At 42.3% G+C, this 12,613-nt stretch overlaps 1 protein-coding gene across 1 annotated transcript in view; it reads right to left on the bottom strand.

Annotated features, from left to right (window-relative positions):
• The window catches only part of TUBGCP3 (tubulin gamma complex associated protein 3), a 122,613-nt gene that overhangs the window by 38,119 nt on the left and 71,881 nt on the right, over positions 1 to 12,613 (bottom strand). The window contains exon 13 of the mRNA XM_034758143.1: positions 12,157 to 12,265. Coding sequence (XP_034614034.1) covers positions 12,157 to 12,265 — 109 coding nt within the window. The remainder of the gene's footprint in view (positions 1 to 12,156; positions 12,266 to 12,613) is intronic.

Below are 12,613 nucleotides of genomic sequence, written 5' to 3'. Positions count from 1 at the left end.
TTGGTAGGTAAGATCCTGTGGGAAGCAGATCTCAGGGAAAAAAAAAAAAAAAAGAGTTCAGGAAAGTTGACAGTTTTTTAGAGACCTTATTAAAGGCACAAGAACAAACTATCTCAATTTGTAGGAAAGATAGTAACTTTGGTAAGAGGCCACCCTGGCTTAACCAGGAAAACTTCAATGACCTGAAACTCAAAAAAAGTGTCATATAAAAAAAGACAACACAAGCATGTAGGGACAAAATTAGAAAGGCCAAGGCACAAAATAAGATAAAACTAGCTAGGGATATATAGGGTAACAAGAAAGCATTTTATAAATACATCAGAAGCAAGAGGAATACCAAGGATAGGGCACGCCTATTACTCAACGAGGAAGAAAAGACAACAATGGCTGAAGCGCTAAATTCCCTTTTTGTCTCAGTTTTCACCAACAAAATTAGCAGAAATTGTACAACTAACACAGTGAACATCACTATCAATGGGGTAGAATATGAGGTCAAGATAGGAAAACAACAAGTTAAAAAACAGTTACTAACCTTCCATAACTGTTATTCTTTGAGATGTGTTCATAGAATCCTAGAATATCAGGATTGGAAGGAGGTCATCTAGTCCAACTCTCTGCTCAAAGCAGACAGATTTTTGCCCCAGATCCCTAAATGTCGCCCTCAACGATTGAACTCACAACCCTGGGTTTAGCAGCCCAATGCTCAAACCACTGGAGCTATCCCTGCCCCAATCCAATGTAGACATGTGCTCACTCCAAGCACCTCCGCTGGGAAGTTTTTCCTTCAGTGGTATCCATCAGGTCAGTTCCGGTGCCCCTGTAATCGCACTTTCATAGCGCCAGCATAAAGGACCCTGCTGACCCTGATGGTTAGGGTCTTGAGAAAAGGACTCCTGTGCACACCACTAGTGGGTCTAGCCACCATTCGCGAGAAGTAACCACCAATGGAGAAACTGTATTGACTATGTCTAGATGTCGTTGGCTTTGCAAGTATACCATCGCCAGCCATGCTCGGAAGAGTCTGAGTTGAAGTCTTGCATGCAGAACCACATAGGTGCAAGATGTCATGTGGCCCAGGGGCTGTAAGCAATTTCTTGCCATGGTGAAGAGTGATTCTTGAGCCTTTCTATAAGTTTCATTATCACTTGGAAGCATGCTTCTAGGAGAGAAGCTCTGGCCTGTACAGAATCCAGAACTGCCCCGATGAATTCTATTCTTTGGACTGGGGAGAAGGTGGATTTCTGCGCATTTATGAGCAGACCTACATCCTGGAAGGTCAACTGTATTAGTCTCACATCTGCCTCTACTTGAAGTCTGGACCGACCTCTGACCAGCCAATTGTCGAGGTACAGATAAACCTGAACCTTTGGCTCCTCAGGAAGGCTGTGACGACCAAATACCGAGAGGCCGCCGAGAGACCAAACGGGAGCACCATAAATCAGTAGTGAACACAGTTCACAACAAATCTGAGGAACCTTGTGTGTCCCTGAAAGATCGCAATGTGGAAATAAGCATCCTTTAAGTCGAGAACGGCGTACCAGTCCCTTGGATCCAAGGAGGGTATGATGGAGGCCAAGGAGACCATGCAGAACTTCAGCTTCTTCATGAATTTGTTGAGGTTTTGCAGGTCCAGAATCAGTCTGAGACCACTGTTGACTTTCGGGATTAGAAAATACCAGGAGTAGAACCCTGGGCCCTTTAGCTCTGGCAGAACTTTTTCTACTGCTCCCTCCCTTATGAGTGACTGCACCTCTTGGGCTAGAAGCTGCTCTTGGGAAGGATCCCTGAAGAGGGACAGAGATAGAGGGTGGGAAGAAGGGGAACAACAAAACTGGAGAGTGTATCCCAGCGCTATCATGCATAGCATCCATCGGCCCAACACCCAATAGAAGTGGGATAACAGGTCCACAAAAATGGGGGAATTTGGATCCATTAACTGTCTTGGCACATTGTCCTCGAAAGTCCCATCAAAAAGCCTGTTTTGACCCCGCCGAGGGTCTGGGGGGTGCAGGCGCAGACTGTGGCAGAGGTCTCCTTCTGTAGCCCCCTGCTCCTCCTCCCACTATAATCCTGTCAAGTGGGGGGGAGGAGGAAAGCGAGCAGTCAGCTGTGTCCTGTAGTGCTTCCTCACGGGGGCCAGGGTATGAAGGCCCAAGGACTTACGTGTGGCCCTTAAGTCCTTTAAACTGTGAAGTCTGGAGTCTGTCTTCTCAGAAAAGAATGACATACCCTCAAAGGGGAGGTCCCACAAAGTTTGTTGGACCTTGTATGGCAAGATTGAGGATTGAAGCCACAAGCTTCTCCACATAGCTACAGCTAAAGCCATGGATCGTGCTGCAGACTCCGGCACATCCAGGGCAGCCAGTTGTGACACCTTTGCCATGGACTAGCCTTCCTCAACGAGTGCCACAAACTCTCGTCTTGACTCCTGAGGTAGCAACTCCTTAAATTTTTGCATAAAGTCTCAGGAGTTGAAATTGTACCCGCTCAGGAGTGCCTGCTGATTGGTGATCCTGAGCTGGAACCCCCCGTCAAATAGACCTTCCTCCCAAAAAGGTCTAACTTTTTTGCATCTTTGGCGTTAGATGTCGGTCCCTGTTGGCCTTGCCTTTCCCGCTCGTTGTCTGCCGCCACCACCAAAGAGCCTGGTGGTAGGTGTGTATACAGGAACTCGAACCTCTTCACCAGGACAAAGTATTTTCTTTGTTGTTTTTGCAGTTGCTCTGATGGGGTCTGTGATAGCATCATTCGGGGGCAACACCACCCTTGCAGGGCCCATTGCCACCAAGATGTTCACAAGGGAATGGTTTGACTTTCTAATTTCCTCCACCTGGATACCCAGGTTCTGAGCTACACTCCTTAGGTGCTTTGGATGCACCTTGTAATCCTCTTGCAGGGGCACAATATCAGTTCCCGTGACCGCCTCATCTGGGGAAGAGGAGGAAGACGCCTGAACCAGCACCGGGCTCTGCTCTTCGCCCTCAGCACTGGCCGAGCCCTGCGATACTCTCTCTTTGTACATGGTACCAGAGCCTGGATCATGTTCTGGTGGTGGAAGCAGTCTGGACTCCGAAGCCACTGAATATGACCTCTTGAAATGGGAACCCGCCTGTGCTGGAAATGCCCAGGGATTCCAGAAAGGCCACTGCATGGGGAACTGCCACTGTCCCAGTGGCCACACCAGAGGTGGGACCCCTTGGCTCTGGTCCATAGCAGGACAGCGTCTGCTGGAATGGCAGTGCCGGCTTCTCCATGAGACGTAAGACTCTGCCTCTGAGTTAGTCTCCGAGGATCCCTCCCAAGACCAGGGTGGAGCGGTGCCGACTGGTGCCGGTGAGCAGTGCCAGAAGGGAGAAGACTAGGGTGGTGCTATCATGACTGGTTTACCCTTTGAAACTATTTGAGGCCTCAAGCCTGCAGAAGTCTTTCCAGTCAGTTCCACTACTGACAGCTCCTGTATGGCAGAGGACATCGGTACCGGTAGCGCGAACAAGTCCCTCATCGTTACAAACACCTCCAGCATTGACATTACCAGCAGAGTCATAGGGCTCTAGAGCCTCTCTCATGGTGGCAAGTCTATCAGTGCCAGACTCAACGGCTCCTGTTCTGGAACCGGAATCAACAGCGTGGCATGGGTTATCAGTGCCATAGGGTGGCCTGATGCAGGTCGCACCCTGGCAGCATCCCTTTGTCCCACTGACCTCAGTGTTGGTGATCGGCCTCCGTTGGTCTTCCTTTGCTTCTTCCTACACGCAATGGTGAATGGTGCCTAGGCTCTCTTGCCTGCACATCCTTCTTTGGCACCAGGGTTGACCGATAGTGCCGAGGTTCCTTAGGTGCGGTCGGAACGTCTCACCTTGGGGCTGGAGATAGAGAATGGCACTAGGTGTAGCCAGAGTGCTCCTTACTAAGGCCAATGTATTCAGTGCCAAGTCCGAGTGGCCTGGCTCTGATGGAAGTCAGAGTGCTGCCTCTGTGAAGACAGAGCAGAGTCTAGCATTTCTATACTTCTTGGTGAGGGGTTTAAAATCCCTACAAATCTTGCACTGCTCCTGCATGTCAGCTTCTCCCAGAGACACTTAAGATGGCTGGAATGGGGGTCATTCACAGGCATAAGCTTGTGGCATGATTCACAAGACTTGAAACACGGAGACCAAGGTATGTCCCAGTGCCGGAGGGAGGGAGAATTAACCCCACTTAGCAGGGTTCCTAACTAACTAACTAACAACTGAAACTTAACTACTAAATTTAAATCAACTCTATACAATAAGAGAGAGCAAAGTCCACTGAGGAGTACTTGCAGCAGCAAGAACGAGTCGTAGTTCCAGTGACCACCTTGGACGGTAAGAAGGAACTGAGTGGGCGGCAGGGTCCTTTATATAAGCACTATGAGAGTGCAACTCCAAGGGGCACCAGAGCCAATGGATAATGCTGAGGGAAAACCTTTCCAGCGGCAGTGCTTGAATGGATAAGAGCAAGCACTTGAAGAAGAATTACTTGGACAAGTTAGATGCCTAAGTCAGCAGGGCCCGATGAGCATCCTAGAACACTTAAGAATTGACTGATGAGATCTCTGAGCTATTAGAGATTATCTGGGAGAACTCAGAGGCAGGAGAGAACCTAGAGGACTGGGAAAAGGGCAAACATAGTACTTATCTATAAAAAAGGGAATAAGGACAACCCAGGGAATTCTAGACAAGTCAGCTTAATTTTGGTACCCAGAAAGATAATGGCGCAAATAATCAAACAATCTATCTGTAAGCACCTAGAAAATAGTAAGGTAAGTAGTAACAGTCAATATCGATTTGTTAAGAACAAATCATGTCAAACCAACCTAATATCCTTCTCTGACAGGGTAACAAGCCTTGTGGACAGGGGAAGCAGTAGAAGTGATATATCTCTACTATAGTAAGGGGTTTTGATACTGTCTCACGTGACCTTCTCATACACAAACTAGAGAAATACAGCCTAGATTAATCTACTATAAGGTGGGTGCACAACTGGCTGGAAAACCATACTCTGAGTCTAGTTATCAATGATTCATAACTGAGCTGGAAGGGCATATCAAGTGGAATCCCACAGGGATCTGTCTCGGATCCGGTTCTATTCAACATTTTCATAAATGATTTGAATGATGGCAGAGAGAGTACACTTATAAAGTTTGTGAACAATACCAAGCTGCAAGGGGTTGCAAGCCCTTTGGAGGACAGGATTAGAATTCAAAATGATTATGACAAACTGGAGAAATGATCTGAATTACACAAGATCAAATTTAATAAGGCCAAATGCAAATTACTATACTTAGGAAGGAATAATCAATTGCACAAATACAAATTGGGAAATGACTGCCTAGGAAGGAGTTCTGCAGAAAAGGACCTGGGTGTCATAGTGGATCACAAACTAAATGAGTCAGCAGTGTAACACTGTTGCAAAAAAAGCAATCATTCTGGGATGTTTTACGGAAGTATTGTAAGCAAAATAAAGAAGTAATTCTTCCACTCTACTCAGCACTGATAAGGCCTCATCCAATGCTTAATTTGTGCCAGGGCTTTCCAGGACTGAGCCCCGACACCTCTAGGTTTGGCAGTTCATAGCCCTGACACCTCTGGGCTTGTCACATCAGTTATGGATGTAAAAACATTGCGTGAACTCTGGTACTCTTTCCTTACAAATTAAGCACTGGCTTCATCTGGAGTACAATGTCCAGTTCTGGGCACCACACTTCAGGAAAGATGTGGATAAATTGGAGCAGAGGGGAGCAACAAAAATGAGTAAAGGTCTAGAAAACATGATCTATAAGGAAAGCTTGGGGGGAAAAAACAGGTTTGTTTAGCCCGGAGAAGAGAAAACTGAGAGGGGACATACCAGTCTTCACATACATAAGAGGTTGTTATAAAGAGGAAGGTGATAAATTGTTCTCCTTAACCACTGAGGATAGGACAATTAGTAATGAGCTTCAATTGCAGCCAGGGATGTTTAGTTTAGACATTAGGAAAAACTCCCTAACTGTAAGGACAGTTAAGCACCTGAACTAATTACCTAGGGAGATTGTGAAATCTCTGTCACCAGATGTTTTTAAGAACAGGTTAGACAAACACCTGCCAGCAGAGAAATGGGAAGACTCAGAAACCTTGGGCTCCATTCCAGACTCTGGAGGAAGTATTCTCTAGCAGTCACAGACCGTTCTGTCAGTTCCTTCACAAGCTTGACCCCTTCTGCCCTGGTCCCCACAACCTGTCCCGATACTGTTTCTTCCCCAGTACCAGTCCCCTTAACCCAGTCCTCTTCTCCTTGACCAAGCAACCAGTCACAGTTCCCCCCTTTTTGTCCCCGCCACTCCAATTTGTCACCCAATTTCAGTCCCTCCCCTCATCCCGTCTCCTTGACCCAGTCCCTTTGTTCAGTCAGTTGCAGTTCACCCCCACAACCTGGCTCTTTGTCTGATCTGTCTCTCTTCCCCCCCACCTCTGTAAATCCCCATCACCCCACCAGTGGTCCCAGCTTCTGCCTCTTTGTTCAATCAGTCCCAGTCTTCCTTCCTAGTTACCAATCCCCATGCCCCCACAACTCCCACCCTCACCCAGGCCCCAGTTTCATCAGGGTCCTCATCAATCTACTCCTTTCCCTCCTCCACCTGGTCTGGCTCTAAACTTCTCTGCATTTGAGTCAGGCAGATTATTTCTCCAGGCTGTGTGAAAGCACAGGAGAGAGATAGGTTCCTAGCTCTCATTTTTGATGCCATGACCCACCTTGTTCCAGTGCAGCTAGGAGCTCAGCTACAGTTATAGGGAAAGTCTGGATTCATCCCTGTGGCCCTAGGCTGGAACATTCTCAGTCGCTCTGTGGGGATAGTGTCAGCATTAGAAGCTGTGGGGATCTGGTCAGCATTAGAAGCTGTGAGGTAATGGAGCATAGTCAGTAAGAAGAGTCTTCAGAGATTTTAGCTGTTAAATTCTACTGCGCGTGTGAAAACGGATTTTTCAAAGCTTAAAAATTGGCCAAATTTTGGAGGATTTTCACAGGAATAAGCAAAAGGCACATCCCTAAGACAAAAAGCTATCCCATGTTAAATTCAAAACCCTGTTCCATATCATAGGGGCACTAGTTTCTCTCAGAAAAAGTTGCTTTTCCCTAGCTTTGTTCTTGGAAATTGGTGAACTGGTTTGGCTGAAAATTTCCATAAAGTGTTTATGCCAAAACAGTTTGGGAAAGTTAAAAGCAACTGAAAACAGGTTCTGATAAGGGAAAGTGGCAGACAACTTTAATTACAGGTGATGGTGCCAGCTCTTGCCATAACAATGGTATCTGCAGTAACCCTAGCTACTACAAGAATTTGTAAGTGTTAAACCATCATGCATTAGGGCACAAGCTCACCACTAACTGCCTGTGCATTATAGGGTTCTCACAACTTCCTCTGAAGCACCAAATTATAGCTACTGTTGGATAAAGAAAACTTTTCCATCTTGTCTAGTTATCTGACATGGCAATACCTATATTCCTAGGATGCCCAAAACTGACCAGTACAGGTAGGTATAAAATAACTAGAGGAGGTTGGGACTATCAATAGGTACAACTGTATTATGGCAAATGGGTTGGAGGTGACATGTCACTAGAGATGCCTGCTCAATTCTAATGGTCTCTTTTATCAGGCGTGACCGGCCTCCTGCCAGTCCACCATTCTCTTCAAAAGGTGAATTAAGGCTTACAAGAGTTGTCTGTGTTGGACCACTTAATGTTGTCCCCCATTTGAACTACTGCATGCCTCAGTTGTTACCTTTGCCATAAGTTCATGTTGAAAAGTAGGAAGAAAAACCTTCAAGGAAGGGAGAGGAAGAGAGAAAAACAATGTTATGCAAGGTCCACCCCAAAGTCATGCGTTCTAAAGCTCAGTACCTGAGAAGACACTTCCTTCTACAGGGTGTTTTGAGCCCAAGTGGAAGGCAAGACAAAATAGCTGACAAATCAGCCAGAAAGGAGCTAGAACTTCTAATCACATGACCTAAGCTCAGACCTTGCATAATACTCCTCTTTGATTAACAGCTGTAGAGAGTGCCATTTCTGTTCTGGGTGTAAGACAGCTAAGTGAGGGTTATTGTAAAAGGATTTCTTCTTAGCGTATGCACAACGTGCCTCAGGTGACATGTGACCAGCGTTCATCACTGAATTTGGTCCGCTGATTGGATCATTAGCTTCTCTGGCCTGGGCCAGGTACTAATAGGGAGTGCGATGTGAACACTGAACAAATACATATGTGCATTGTACAAGAATAGCTTCCTTTTATCAGTTTTACATTTGATTCCTTTCTCAATTTCATACACTGAGCTCTCATTCTAGCATTATGAGACAGGAAACCTGAATAACCTTCTCTACACTTTCCATAAATACCTCTTTCCACAGATACAAGTTTAAACATCCCATAATTATTGTCACCTGTTTAGAAATTGCAACTCTAGGATGGCACTGAGCATATTTCACTCACTGCACTGCCATTGCATCACAAGATATAATGTAATTTCCTGGACTGAACATAGGAGTGGGAGCCAGGAACTCAACACTTTTAACCCCAACTTTGTCACACACAAGTCAGTCATCACCTCACTCTCTCTTCTCCATTCCATTAGGAAACAGGTACTACTTAAGTAATTAAGTAGTATTATGACAAACTGGTTGGTCTTCAAAGTAGTAGATTCTCGAAGCCAAAAACAAACAATGGCATTTGCAAACCTTGAAGTTTAAACATACTGGAATTTGAAACCCTACAGTGATATAGTTCTCTACCTCCATGAAACAAAGTTATGTTTGGATGTTTTTTGTTTTGTTGTGTTTTTTAATCAGCACTGATAGTAAGCAGGTCAAAGTAATGACCAAACAGAGAATTATAACTTTATGCTCTAGACAGCAAGCTTCACTTTCATGTTATATAGTAAGTAAACATACAAAAGTCTAAGTATACCATCAAGAAAGCTTACAATTTATATTACTACAATAAAGTCATTCTATAATTGTTCATCAAAAATATCAAAAGTAAATGAGACTGACAAGCTCTCTTTCCAATCACATCTGGTGTCATCTGGAAGTAATTAGATAGAGGATGCAGGAAAGCTCTTTTACAAAGTAAGATTAATAAATTCAAGAACACATTAGGAACTATGTGATTCTAGTGGAGGATTTATACATTAAAAAGGGAACTAATAATATAGCTTATGTCTGACAATTTGTCTTCAGTTACCGCTATTGTTTTTTAAAATCTCTATTGTAAATAAACTTATTTCTAGTCATTATAATGACAGTATTCTACAAATAAGTATATTTTCACTGCATTTAAGCTACCTGGGTTACACCCACTCACTGTCAGAATCAGTGTTAGTTTAAAGACAGCAATTTTATGTTTGAATAAAATAATTTGCTAAAAACTTAACCAGTTGGCTTCCCTTTAAGCCAAACATCTAAAAAAATTGGTGAATATAGACTGTGTTTGTCAAACTAATATCAAAATGTGTCAGTTTTTACTCTTTTAAAATTTGCTTAGGCGTAATGAATTCTAGCCATGCAATTTTTCTGCGAAAATTACAATGGTAAAACAGTACTGATTGTGTACCAACATATATTGATCTATCTAAATGGGAAATGACATACAAAAATCTGTGCAAAATCATCACATTACTTCAATATTTGCCTTCACACATGCATCTAGGTTGCAATGTATTGAGAAAGTTAACCCAATATTTCCAAATGTACCATTTATGATTTACCAGGAAAACACTTCATAAGTTTAAGTCTTCTTAAATAAAGATTTACACCTATACATACACCTAAAGTACACATCAATTTTTAGAATCCATCTACATATGTAATTCACCTAAGACTATAACAATTTTTAACATTGTTGTGCATCGGTAAGTTGTGTATATTTTTAAACTGTCTGAATACATATTTTTAGTACACTAACAGCTGTCACATTCTCTCATACATTTCCATAAAACTTGTTTTTCATGCGAATGTAAAAAAATCCAAAGCTAATTAACACAAAGCATACATTCAGGTAAACTTAAGGATCTGATTTAAAATGACAAAAGCAAAGGAATCCAGAGTTAAGACTGGAACTCTCTTTAATTTGCCCTATTATGATTAATTATATAAAGGGAAATGTCACAACACTGGCAGATTAAGCAAATAAGAACATATGCACAGTCAGGGAAGGATGAGTTAGAAATGCAGTTTCACAGCTGACAATTTTCTTTTCGTGTGTGGATGGGCAAGATAAAATTATACAAATTAATATAGAAATGGTTATTTTACCATACCATTTATACTTAAATTGTAAACTTTAGGGGCAGTGACTGTCTTTGTTCTATGTTTGTACAACATCTAGCATAATTGTCACTACAGTAACAAAACAAACCAACAAACGGTGTATTTAGGTTATAGTCCCCAATCTTGCCAAGATCATAATAGAGTAGGACTAGAGCGGAGTCAATTTAAAAAACAAAAACAAAAAACCCCCAATGCTATCTGAAAACATTTTAACTAGTGTTATTTGTAACATCTAAAATTGCTACAATTGAAAGATTAGAGACTTTTTTTCAAGTTTGTTTCCTTTGTTCATTTAACTGCACTATACATACTCAGAAAAATTAATTCCCCCATGTAAAGAGGTACCTTGCCCATGGGCTGGAGAATCTGGGGCTAAACTAGCTCAGATTACAAGATGAGTCCCACCAGAGGGGAATCAGATTATTCAAATATAAAAAGCAACAGGAAGCGGGAGGAGGAGGTCGAGCTCTTACAGTGAGGGAACTGCGGAGTGAAACTGCAGGGAAAAGAGTCTCCTGCAGAATAATCCAAAGTTGATTTATTTTTTATATTCAGTTCAGAAGTAGCCAAGAGAAGAAAGGCAAATTGGATGAAATTTGAGAACAAGTATGGCAGAAAAGAGATTTTACCAGATGTCAGGAACTTCAGAGGAGAAAGCTTTTACACCCACAGAATCTGGACTATATGAAAAAGATTTAGGAGGGGACAGAAGAAGTGCATAGGATTCATATGTCCACAAAAATTCATTTTATTAATATGATATTCATAATGCACATTGTATTGGGAGTCTATTTAACAACCACAGAAACACCATACTTTAATTTTTTGAAAGGAACATTTCTGAATGTTGATAAATGCAAAGTACTGCACATTAAAAAACATAATCCCAACTATACACACAAAATGATAGGGCCAAAATTAACTGTTTCCACTCAAGAAAGACATTTTGGAGTCGTTGTGGATAGTTCTCTGAAAACATCCGCTCAATATGTGGCAGCAGTCAAAAAACCTAACAATGTTAGGAACCATTAGGAAAGGGATAGATAAGAAGACAGAAAATATCAATGTTTCTATATAAACCCATGATATGTCCACATTTTGAATATTGCGTGCCAATCTGGTCGCCCCATCTCAAAAAAGATATATTAGAACTGGAAAAGGTACAGAGAAGTGCAACAAAAATGATTATGGGTATGGAACAGCTTCCAGATATGACAGAGGTCTATAAAATCTTGACTGGTGTGGAGAAAGTGAGTAAGGAAATGTTATTTACTCCTTCCCATAACAAAAGAACTAGGGCTCACCCAATGAAATTAATAAGCAGCAGGTTTAAAACAAAAGAAAGTACTTCTTCACACAATGACTTGTTGGCAGGGGATGTTGTAAAGGCCAAGACTATAACAGGGTTCAAAAAAGAACTAGATAAGTTCATGGAGTATAGGTCTATCAGTGGCTATTAGTCACGATGGTGAGTGATGCAACACCATGCTCTGAGTGTCCCTCGCCTCTGTTTGCCAGAAGCTGGGAGTGGACAACAGGGGATGGATCACTAGATGATTGCTCTGTTCTGTTTATTCCCTCTGAAGCACCTGGTATTGGCCCCTGTCCACAGACAGGATACTGGGCTAGATGGATCATTGGTTTGACCCAGTATGGTGGTTCTTATGTTCTTAACTACACTTTCCTACGTATAAATGCATTTTGCACATTAAAAACATTATTAGGAAAAGTTTTCTGTAAGCAAAAAAAAAATCCAGTTAAACTTTACTTTGCCAAAAATCATTAATTGCAACAGGTCTGAAGTTCAAAGGTACAATTAGGTTATCAGTTTTGATATCATACCATCTTTTGGTGATTCTGCAGACTTTGCCACAGCTATCATCTTTGTAGACGGAGTTTGGTCATGACAAACCTGATGTAAGAAGTTTATGGATTTTCCTATTAGAAGGACCTAAACACAAGAGAATAATTTTTTAGACATTTTTATATAAACAATAAAAATGAAATGCCTGTAAGTTAATTGTTGCCTCCCCACTCCCAACCCCTGAAAAACAGATGAATCCCCTGATGTAGTAATATATATCAAGCACTACTTCTTTTTAAACATCCTCTTTCTTCAAAGTACCGGTAATTCAATTACACAAAACAAAGTTTCTTCTTCCATCTCAAAGTAACAATCCAGGTTATCCAAACACCTTTTTCAGACAACATGGCAGGTTCAGAACATTCGGCTAAATATATGCCACATGTTCTTAATGTTATTCCAGCCATAAACAGCAGCAAAGGGTCAATGTAACAT

Source organism: Trachemys scripta, chromosome 1 (assembly GCF_013100865.1).
Source record: "Trachemys scripta elegans isolate TJP31775 chromosome 1, CAS_Tse_1.0, whole genome shotgun sequence".
NCBI classification, from domain to species: Eukaryota; Metazoa; Chordata; order Testudines; family Emydidae; genus Trachemys; species Trachemys scripta.
This window is presented reverse-complemented; position numbering and strand designations above follow the sequence as displayed.